The sequence below is a fragment of the Artemia sp. Qi Xiang Cuo genome, chromosome 10 (genome assembly GCF_049724085.1).
Source record: "Artemia sp. Qi Xiang Cuo chromosome 10, ASM4972408v1, whole genome shotgun sequence".
NCBI classification, from domain to species: Eukaryota; Metazoa; Arthropoda; class Branchiopoda; order Anostraca; family Artemiidae; genus Artemia; species Artemia sp. Qi Xiang Cuo.
In genome coordinates, this window is record NC_142803.1 from 4,028,844 (window position 1) to 4,040,976 (window position 12,133).

General features: G+C 34.1%; 1 protein-coding gene across 2 annotated transcripts in view; it reads left to right on the plus strand.

Moving 5' to 3' along the window:
• The window catches only part of SecS (Sec synthetase), a 118,338-nt gene extending 106,448 nt beyond the window's left edge, over positions 1–11,890 (plus strand). The window contains exons 2-3 of one of the 2 annotated variants that reach the window (XM_089095221.1): positions 4,011–4,333; positions 10,406–11,890. In XM_089095221.1, coding sequence (XP_088951347.1) covers positions 4,011–4,333; positions 10,406–11,520 — 1,438 coding nt within the window. In that variant the 3' untranslated portion in view covers positions 11,521–11,890. The remainder of the gene's footprint in view (positions 1–4,010; positions 4,334–10,405) is intronic. The other variant, XM_089095222.1, reaches the window with a different exon arrangement.
• Positions 11,891–12,133: the final 243 nt, after the last annotated feature.

Genomic DNA, 12,133 nt, shown 5'->3' on the forward strand with positions numbered 1-12,133 from the left:
ATAGTTTAAAGAGCAGGGTATTGACTAGGGGGCGAACCCCCTAATATACGTGTTAAAAATTTATGAATATAGAAGTTCGTTACGTAAGTTAATTCTAAGTTACGTATATTTATTACTAATAAAAACGTTCGTAAATAAAATTAAACAAGTTTCGAGAAAGCCATTTAACCAAATATAATATGCAAATTTTGTTTTAATTATTCATGTACGGTGAGCCAAAATCAAAACCTGCATTAATTAAAAAACGTTCAAAAATTAAATAAAAAAAACAAGTTTTTTTAACTGAAAGTAAGGAACGACGTTAAAACTTAAAACGAACAGAAATTATTCCGTATATGAAGGGGGCTGTCCCCTCCTCAACGCCTCGCTCTTTACGCTAAAGTTTGACTTTCTCACAACTCTATTTTTTTAAACAATAAAAAAACTTTAGCGTAAAGAGCGAGGCGTTGAGGAGGGGACAGCCCCCTTCATATACGGAATAATTTCTGTTCGTTTTAAGTTTTAACGTCGTTCCTTACTTTCAGTTAAAAAAACTTGTTTTTTTTATTTAATCTCAAAATTAAACTGAACGTAAAACGTGTTCAAATAAAATTCTTTACTCCAGGTCACAAAAGAATTATTGATGAAATGGTATAGTCTAATAAACATTATGCCTTTACTGGCATAAGAAGAAAGGTCAGTAATTCAGTAATTCAGATGTCTGGTTTTTTATATGTATTAATAATTGAGACAAAAACTTTGGAAAGTAGTGAAAAAATAATGTCAAGTAAAGTGACAGTGGTAGTCACTAGGGGTGGATTGCCACTAGTGATGAATCACTAGGGTGGCAATCCTGAACGAAAGGAGATTTTTGGGGAAGCAGCTTTTTTTGAGAAGACAGATTTTTGGGAAATCCCCAAAAATTTGGGGATAGTCAAAGCACTGATATTTTCAGACAAAATCTGCCAACAAATTTTATTAGACAATAAAATCTGCCAAGTAGCATGCTACTATGCTACCCAACTTTTTGCATGCTGCCCCCTCCCCCCCCCCCCCAATGTGCAAATATAGGCTATAGCCCAAATTTTCTAAGTCCGATGCACTTCGATCGCCCATCACTTGTCTTTGTATGCTATGAAGCCGTTTTTTTTTAGATATAACCTAAGCCAAATTCTTGAGTGTTTTTTGTTTAATTAACAAGTACCATTAAAAACTTAATATTTGTTACATTTCCATTTTTTTGAAGTTATAAAATCCAGAGGCATTGATTCATCATGACCCAATTAGAAAAATAATTTACAAATCTTTTTAAAATTACCATATTTACATTAAGTTGTTAGTATCACTCTTGCTTAAAACTGTGTACCTCTAAACTGGACCAACTGTGACAAAATAAATATCCAGAAAAGCTCATGGGAAATATATAATTTGGGTTATATACTTAAGTGTTAGGAAGGGGGGAGTCAGGTATAGAATAATTCCAAAGCTGCTGCCTGCCAGTAGCAGAATTCAACAGACTTCCAAAAGCTGCCAACTTTCAGCAGCTTAACTTGTGTTCTGACAGCCTTTTTATGAGGAAAAATTTATTTTATATATAAAAATGGTATTTTCAGACAGAATCTGCCAACAAATTTGAAAACTGCCAAGTAGCATTGCTACTTTGCTACCCCACTTTTTGCACGGCTGCCTCCAATCAACTGGAGGTCCCAGAGAATTTTTACTGTCTGGTTCTAAGCCGGCTGAAGTGATTCTCGTAGACTTGAGAAGATGTGTTAGTCGTGTCCTACACTGCTATCTGGAACCATTGCTTTTTCTCAGGCCAAAACAATTTTAATGATTTAAAGAATATGAACATTGGAACTTGGAACATTACGACGTTAAAAAATGACTATCTTATCTTTATTTTGGCTGATGAATTCAGACGACTCGAATTGGACTTATTAGGAGTTTCAAAAACTCAGGTCCATGGGTTAGGAAGCCTGAAATTAGGTGATATGAAATTTATTTTCTCCAGCAGGAAGGATGGGGCACATAGACAGGGATTAGGGCTCATAATGAGTAAGGAAGCTGCTAAGCCTTTTTTAGGCTGGGAAGGTATTAATAATAGAATACTAATCGCTCATTTTATGACTAAAAATTTCAGGGTATCAGTTATAATAGCATATGCCCCTGTAGAACTAACTGACGGAGATACTAGTGATTCAGATGGATTTTATTCACAGTTACAAGAACAAATAGACTTGGTTCCATGGAAAACATGATAAAATAAAAGTTCGAAACAGGGATAAAATCCTTTTTAATAGACAGTGTATAATAAATTTCACAAAAAATACCAGATATTTTGGTCACATATACAGTGACCATCATCAGTAGTAAAACTGATTTACTACTGATGACGGTCACTGAATATGTGACCGAAATATCTGTTATTTTTTGTGAAATTTATTATACACTGTCTATTAAAAAGGATTTTATCCCTATTTCGAACTTTTATTTTATCGTCATGGTAAGGCAGTGTGGTCTCCGAAATTATCTATGTAGAATATGGTATTTTTATTCTGAGATTTTAACACCCAGGTCAGTAGAAATAGGGATAGAAGGTATCCTAGCCTAGGTAAATTCAGTTTTAGAAAAGAAAACAGTGATGACCATAGACTGCTGCAATTTTGTAGGTCTAGATATAACCAATACAGTATTTGGTAATAAAATGGCCAAATATTTGTCATTATTCTAATTTGGTGCCAAAAAGTGGGCTAAATATTCTATTTAGTTATTTTTCCGAGCTTTTAGTTTTTTCATAGATCATTAGCCTACTTTTATTTCTTATCTTTTATGCTCTTTGATTTTTAGGAAAGTAAATAAGTAAGTGCAGAAAAGTTGACATTTGTCTTGCAATAAACTTGGAAAACTGACAAAACACATTTTGGTAATTGTGTATTACACCAATCACACTCAAGAAGGGAAGTTAGGTTGATCATAATGAAATATACCAAAATCTGATGAAAATATCATACTTTATGTTTATCTCCGAGTGGACGCAGAAAAACCGATTTTAAACAGATCAAGAAAAACAGCGTGGTCGGTATAAGTAGAGTCCTAGATTATACTTATACCGGCGCTATACACCTTCTGAAAGAGAGTAAGTAGCCCCTCGCTTGTCAAGGTCTGATTTTCTCTAGCCTTGAGAGTTAGTAGTGCAATGACTTAGTTGCGCAATAGATTGCGCAATGGCTTTTTCTACAATTAGCTATGTCTTGATTTCTGCAAAATACTTGACTTTAATTTTAAAAAACATTTAAAATTTCCCGTTATGTGCCAGAGATAGAAATATTCAGATTTCATAAAAGTTACATCATTAGGGAACGTGAATTTTTTGTTTCTTATAACAAAGCAGAATTTTCTTACTAAAATTAGATGTAGCCTAGATAGTCCCTAAAAATATTGTAGTATATCTGCTTGGAGAACATTAAAAATCAGCTCAAAAGAAGCATCATTGAATAATTTGACAGCTTTAGAAGTTTCTGTTTTGCTTACCACCTTGATTGAAATCTTTGCCGACATAGCATGCATATTATTAATGCTGTATGTACATTGAATTGACCGCATTTGGTTTAACAACTAGAAAGAGGCTAGACAGTCTTTGTTTTGAACTACTAGCCTATTAATGACTTAGTTGGAGTTTCGAGCTACGCTTCTTATTGGTTAAAAAAAACATATGCTGATTTCCTATTGGTCGAAAATTCAAATCGAGACTCAGATTTCCAAACTTACCAGAAGCACAGTTCAAACTCTCTTTAGTACGGAAACAGTCTCTGAGGTGTTAGAAACTACTGTTGACATATTTAAGATCTCCTGTCAATTAAAAAAAATGCTTTGGAAGCTCTCTATGGTGCTGGGAAAATTTTCTTATATGCCCTTTGTCTTTGAGAGTGTCATCCGACGTTGAGACTTGTAAAACGACATTTGTGATATTGAACGTCCTTAGAACTTAGGAGCTTCATCTGTATTCTATTGAAATATTTATGTTATAGCCTGTTTCAGGTAGCCAAGTTAAAGCAGAAAATACGCATGGACTTTCAAGCTGCAGCAAAGCTTTTGCCAGTCTCTTACCTGCGAATTGCAGAGGAAGCTAAAAAGTCAGTAAGCAATAAGATTCAAGAGCTTCTTGAAAAACGGAAGTGGCCAGAAGAGGGGTGGAGCAATAGTATGGTAGAAGCATTCCTTCATGAAATAGCACTGATGGATAGCAACAATTTCCTTGGATCAGTTGGAGTTGGCGAACGAGAAGGTCGTGTTTTTTCCAAGATTGTTCAGACAAGACATTGGGGTCTATCCCACGGAATTGGAAGATCAGGTATTCATCATTATGATCTTGTTGCTTCAAATTAATGTTGTGGATAAGAATGGACGATGGAGCACAGGGGAATCCTAAGGAGTTGACAAGGAAATGACCAAGACTTTCTAACTCCATTTCTACGATTCCATTGTCCTGATAGGAACGGAGTTTATAATATTACATGTCAACTATTTTAAGAATAGACCGAGACCTTAGATTTCTCACGGAACCGCCTTGTAAAAGATAAAATGCCTTTTTAGGTTCTGTAACTTGTCCATTTTTACAGATAGTATTTGTTATTGAGAAACACGGACATAAGTTGCAGGGGAGTTTTTTGCAAGGGGGGATTGTCTAGGGGATAGAATTGATGTCTGGTTAGCAACAATTTCCTTAGATTAGTTTGATTTGGCGAACGAGAAGGTTGTGTGTTTTCCAAGATTATTTGGACTAGACATAAGGGTCTATCCCATGGAATTGAAAGATCAGGTATTCATCCTTAAAATCTTGCTGCTTAAAATAGTGTTATGGATAAGAATGCACAAAGTTGCATTGGAGAATCCTCCTCCTAGGGGTAATTTTTGTGCATAGAATCAAAACCTTTGAGTGTGTAATAAAAACGCTATCTCTCGAAACAGTGCTTTAGACCAGTAAGCTATTGAAGTGAAAACGTTGTTTTTCAAAAATTTTCCTCGTCTTTATTGAAACTTTTACGTTTTCGAGGTCTTTTGATACTTAAAAGTTAGAGCCTCGGGAGATTTAAAGGATTTGTTTACAGTATTATATTTGTGTTTCTTTTTTCCAGAATGTGTCAAATATATAGCTTTGTCATATCCTTCGTCACTTCGAGGTGATATAGACAATATGAATCAGGAGACCTCTAAATTGTTCTTCAGAAGACTACTAGACATTGTTTGCTTTTACCTTCAATAAATATTTTCAGTTACTTAAAGTACCAAGGATATCCAAAAAACTTTTTATCCCCCCCCCTGGAAACTGGTGTATTCATAAGTGAGGACAACAATTTTTCTAAGAAAAAAAATGATTTTGGTTGTTTCAAAACTATGAAAATTTTGTCAGTGTTGCCACGAAAACTGTGAAAATAAATCAGCAAAACTAATTAGTTAAATTTGACAACGCAATTACTGTATCTGTATAAAAATTAAATAAAAAAAACAAGTTTTTTTAACTGAAAGTAAGGAACGACGTTAAAACTTAAAACGAACAGAAGTTATTCCGTATATGAAAGGGGCTGTCCCCTCCTCAACGCTTCGCTCTTTACGCTAAAGTTTTTTATTGTTTTAAAAAATAAAGTTGTGAGACAGAGTCAAACTTTAGCGTAAAGAGCGAGGCGTTCAGGAGGGGACAGCCCCTTTCATATACGGAATAATTTCTGTTCGTTTCAAGTTTTAACGTCGCTCCTTACTTTCAGTTAAAAAACTTGTTTTTTTTATTTAATTTTTGAACGTTTTTGAATTAATGCAGGTTTTGATTTTGACTCCCCGTACATGAATAATTAAAAAAAAAATTGCATATTAATTTTACTTTTAATTTGTTAAATTGCTTTCTTGAAACTTGTTTGATTTTATTTACAAACGTTTTTATTAGTAATAAATATACGTAACTTACGAATTAACTTACGTAACGAACTTCTATATTCATATATTTTTAATACGTATATTAGGGGGCTCGCTCCCTAGTCAATACCTCGCTCTTTAAGCTAAAGTTTGAATTTTGGTCCAATTCTAAAAAAATGACCCCTTAATCACAAAGGCCGTTATTTAGAATAAATAGCTCTTATGAAAGTACTAAAAAATCTTTGGCTTAAAGAGCGAGGTATTGACTAGGGGGTGAACCCAATCATACACGTAATATTGTCTGTTCTTTTTAAGTTTTGATGCTACTCCTTATTTTCAGTTGGAAAACTTGTTTTTTTTTATATATAATTTCTGATCTTTATTTAAATAATGCTGGGAAATCCGGCACCCCCTTCATAGCAATGTTTCTTCTCCCATTAAAACTTCCTTCATGATAAGATCCTCCCACATAACCCCCGACCCACTCCCCCCCCCACTACCAGAAAAAACTCCCTCTGAAAACGTCTGTATACTTCCGAATAACCAATACTATATGTTAACATTGGGTAAAGTTCATAACTTTCAGCCCTCCCCCCGGGGACTTCGGGGATTAAGTCATCCTAAAAGACATAGTTATCATATTTTCGACCATGCTGAACAAAATGGCTATCTCAAAATTTTGATCGGGTGACTTTGGGTTAAAAATGAGCGTGGGAGGGGGCCTAGTTGCCCTCCATTTTTTTTGGTCACTTAAATAGGGCACTAGAACTTTTAATTGCCGTTCTAATGAGCCCTCCCACGATATTCTAGGACCACTGGGTCAATACGATCACCCCTGGGAAAAAAAAAACAAACAAACAAAGAAAAAAACACGCATCCGTGATCTTTCTTCTGGCAAAAAATGCAAAATTCCACATTTTTGTAGATAGGAGCTTGAAACCTCCGCAGTAGGGTTCTCTGATACGCTGAATATGATGGCGTGATTTTCAATAAGGTTCTATAACTTTTAGGGGGTCTTTCCCCCTTTTTTCAAAAATCAGCCAAATTTTCTCAGGCGCGTAACTTTTGATAGGTAGAACTAAATTTGATGAAACCTATATATTTGAAATCAGCATTAAAATCTGATTCTTTTGATGTATCTATTGGTATCAAAATTCCGTTTTCTACAGTTTCGGTTACCATTGAGCCGGGTCGCTCCTTACTTACAGTTCGTTGCCACAAACTGTTTGATTTAAACAATAACAATCTACTAACTTGGGGAATCAGTTCACCTTCAGACAACTAAACCTTCAAAGGAAAGCTGCATGTTCTTAAGCTGTTAAGTGCACTATTTTTTTTTTTTTTAGCTTTTTTGCTGTTTTTTCACTTATAGTTCATAGTTCTACTAAATTATACACAACGAAAAAGGAGGACTTTTCATTAAAAACTTATTCCCGATTATTCCTTTTTAATTTGAATTAATATAAATGGTTGTGTAAGTTTTCAATTCGAAAAAATATGTTTTATTTTAAATAAATTTATTTTAATATAAATTTATTAAAATTTCAACAGATAATAATTTTCTGCATAGTCTTTAAGCTTTAAGCCATTCCCCAATCTTAAGTTCATCCTTTTTTACCATAATTTTCTGTTTCATTTAGGATGTCTGACTTCGGACAATACCTGTTTATTTGCTGTTGATTCACCGCGCTTTTTTCTTTGTTGTTTTAAAATTTTGCTGTATTTACCTCAGCGGTATTATAACAGTAAATTTCTGCCAAGTATTTAGCTACTGATATAGTTGTGCCATTGAGATGCTATTGAATAAGTTTTCCAAAATGATTCTTTCATTTTGCTTCTTGATGCTTCTTATTTGATTTGCTTGCTATTTTTCCTTTGCCTGTAACTTGTGCCTGTGACTTTGCACTCTCCTTATTTTACATTCAGTATTCTTTTTTTTGTTAGTTTTTTTTTGCAATTCCGATTTTTGTCTTTTTGTTGTTTTTGTTTATTTTTCCTTTTTTTTCAATACACTATATTTTTACAATTTTTAATAGTGTGTAAAAAAGTATTATTGATAGCATTATTTTTATTAGAGTTGTGAAAGGCTAGCACCTTGTTTTTTCGTCCACAAGGGAGATTTCATATGAAGTAACTTGGCCTTTTAAACAAAATACTTGTTCCCCACGGAATAAGAAAGGAACTTAGCTCATTTTTAAGGTACATGTAGAAACGTTATAAAGAGTTATACTTTTTCCAGAAATATAGATTGCAAAAAAAAGAAAAGAAAAAAAGATAGAACTTGACTTTTTTCAGATATCTAGATGGCCAAACTGCCATAACAAAGAAAGAAAATGTTTTAATTAGCTAAAAAAATTGGTATCCGCTAAGATTTAAAGACCATGGCAGTTAAATGACTTTCTCAATGACTTCTCAACATAATTTTTTTTTATGATTAATATCCATTGCCGGTTAACAATAAGAAGTGAAAACCTTTCAAGTTGAAAACAGTCGTTTGCGCTTTCTGAATTATGGCTCAGTATTAGCTATGATCATGTTACGATGCGATGCTCCTGCTTTATTTTTCTGTTATTAATGATCTTTAGTTTTGCAACAGTAAAAGCTGAAAAGTTGAAATTTTTCTATTTAGTAGGAAAAAGATTCTACGGAGTTTTGATTATATTTAATAATTTTCCACAAAATAATTAGCGTTTTTCTAGCCTTCTAAATAGTGTAAAAAAAGAGACGAAACGAAACTGTCCTTGCTCTGGAAACTTTTTTTGGAAACTGAACGTAAACTTTTTTGGGGTCATTTATGCCTGACTTATCTAGGACATCGAATGACCTATTTAAAACACTAGATCAGAATTATGTATCCTTTTAGGTCCATTTATAATGAGATTTTACTATGACCATAATTTGGCTAGATCTAATTTTGTGAATCAGTTGAAACCAAACCAATTCATAACGGAAATTTATATAGCACCAGAATATGAGCTTATCAGCCAAGTTCGATCGATATGAGCTTAGTTAAGGCCAAGCCAAACAGAAATCTTCATCTAATGTTTGATTAGCTAATGCCCAAACCATTGGTGGGACGTTGATTTGTGATGGGAGCCACTTCCTAAGTTGGAGATATCAACCTAAGGAATTGCCAGATCTCACCCTAACCGAGTTAATAATTAAAGTTGTATGTGAGTTTTTTGTAATCTACTTGAAATGTTTGTCAGACACAGAAAAATTTCGTGTTTTCATATTTTACTGTTTTGGATATGGAAGGAATCCGGCTAATGTAGATCTGGTGTCTTGTCATCAGAATATCTACTAAAAGAAATATTTAGATCTCAAGAAATTTTACAAGCGGTAACAACTTGACGTTGTGTGTAAGGGGTATGTCAGTTTAGTATGTCTACTCAAGGGACAGACCCCAAACTGATCCCCAAACTGAGCCAGTATCGACGGTTCATGTTCTAGCTATATGTTTGTTCTTTTAGTCAGGAAATTTTCCTGAACTGGTTGTTAAATATACATAAAAAAAAAATCATGAAAAGTCATATTTATTTTTACATTTTGCTTTTTTGGGTATGAATTAGACCTGACCAATTAATCAGGGTATCTATGAATAGAGGTATATTTTCTATTGGTGCATCTCAGGGTATGATATCAGTCCTACTACTGTTGGTGGAGAAGGCCTCCTAAATTATAGATATCTATAAAAGGGGCTGTTGAGTCCCAACCAAACAGGAATCCCAACCTATAAATTTCTAAGTACTTTACTCTACCTTTCTAGCGGTTAAACTTAGTTTGACCTCTAGAGGGGAGGGGAGGACTTAGTGATTTCAAAATGGTTGGTCATCAGCCTTGTTCAGCCGAATTTGGCCGCAGGTACAGCTATTTTTTCGAAAGTAAGTCTTCGATCTGACTTTTGTTTGGGAATGGCTAAGTTCTTGTCATTCACAGCCATCAGAAGAGCTTATCAATCTTAATGTAGTAATGATTTTTAACTAGGATTCAAATTAAGCCTCTAAGGGGCTTGAACCCAATAGTATAACCCGTTGAGCATTTATCTTATGATATGTACTGAGATCTACTTCATATTTTAAACTATCAGTGTTTTATGTGTCTCAGGAAAATTCAGGGGGAATCGCAGGAAGTTACCAGACCCGTCAAACAGGTAATCTTTTTGGTTACATATTTTTGAATAAATAACTCTTCCGTTTATACGTTTAATCGTGGCTTCGTGCACAGAAGATTTATTTCTGAAGTTGTTTAATTGCACAAACTATGGAAATATAAAACGGAACATATAGATTTTGCCCATGCATGGTTGCATATGCTGTTGTGAAACTTTTACTCCTGTGTCACATTTGCCGCAACACTTCCCATGGTTTTGGCACAGGAGGTTTAGTTTTTGTCCAAATTAAAGGTGTGTTATATGTTTCAAACTGTTAGCTCATACATGATTCACATTAATTCATAATTGATGTTTAAAGACATTTCATCTCACTTTGAATTAAAAGCCGACTTTGAATTTTAGGTGATTTGGTCGAACCTCAACCCAAAGCAGTTGGCTCAAGCCTTGTTAATAAACTTACCAATGCCTTGGCACTAGATGCTATAAAAATATGTGGCATTACTTCGGTTCAAAACTGTTTCGTGGCACCAATTGCCACCGGAATGGCCCTATCTCTTGTGTTGTCTACACTGTGGCATAAACGTCCCTCGTCAAAGTACGTCATATGGTCCCGAATTGACCAAAAATCTTGTATAAAAGCAGTGCAGTTAAGTGGTTTTACATTAAAAGTGGTTGACACAACCAAAAATGGTGATGAGCTGAATACAGATGTCTCTGCTATCGAACAACTATTAACCAAGATTCCTTTAGAAGAAATTCTTTGTGTTATAACAACAACTAGTTGCTTTGCACCCCGTGCTTTTGATGACATTATTAGTGTATCTGAATTGTGTGTAAAATATGACATTCCACATCTAGTCAACAATGCTTATGGTCTGCAAAGTAGCAAGTGCTGCCATCTTATTCAAACTGCTGCCATAAAGGGACGGGTTGATGCTTTTGTTCAGAGCACTGATAAAAATTTTATGGTCCCTGTAGGCGGCTCTATAATCGCCGGTTTTGATAAAACGTTTATTGATGATATTTCGAAGTTCTACCCTGGAAGAGCATCAGCTAGCCCCTCTTTAGATTTGCTTATCACTTTATTAAGTGTGGGTAAAAATAAGTTTAAAACACTTTTAAATGAGAGAAAAGAAAATTTTGAAAAATTAAAATCTGGATTGAAATTCGTAGCTGAAAAGCATGGAGAAAGGGTTTTAGAGACAAAAGGAAACAATATATCATTAGCACTTTCTCTTTCTTATATTAAAGGCTTAAGAGACAATGACATAACAGAACTTGGTGCGTGGCTTTTTCAAAAAAGAATATCGGGCTGTCGTGTTATAGATGTCGGTAGTGTAAAAGACGTGGCGGGGGTAACATATCAAGGATGGGGTTCACATAACAGTTCTTATTCCACCCCATATTTGACCGTGGCTGCTGGTATTGGTATGGAAAAAGAGGAGATTGATGTGTTTTTAAATAAGTTGGATACAACTTTAAGTGAGTGGAAGAAAAAAGGACAAGTAAAAAACTGAATTCCTATTCTTAGATTATCTTGAAAATTTTAATCACGAGGCCATTTCATTGAATTAGGGTGAAATTTATCTTTATTATTTATTTTTAGGATCAAAATAAAATATTATGTTTTGGTGTTAAAAAAAACATGCAACAAAGGAAATCTGGTATTTAGACTATATCTAACGAAAACGTAAATAGAATATCATACTTTCTTCCTTTGCAACAGTTTCTTACATTTTCGTTTAGTTTTCTTTTTAATATTTTTGTTATTTGGAAAGTGTTTAAGATCTCGATGTCACAATCCTGTTTCCAGGTTTTTATTAAACTTTTAGAAGAAAAAGAAACTGAAGCAAGATCAGGTAGGTAAGATTGCTTTTTGGGAGGGGGCGAAGCAGAATTGAACCTTAAAGGAAAAATAAATCAAATTATAGGGATAGTTATAGAAAATACTGATAAATGAAGGGGGGGGGGGTCCTAGGTCTTCATTCGAATACGTGCTTGCATTAAAGTATGAAGTAAACCGAAAATGATAAATAATTTTGACAATACTTGATTTTAGTTCACTAATTTGTGATATGATATATTTATTTAACCATTACAACAAATGGCTATCATCTAATTTTCAAATTG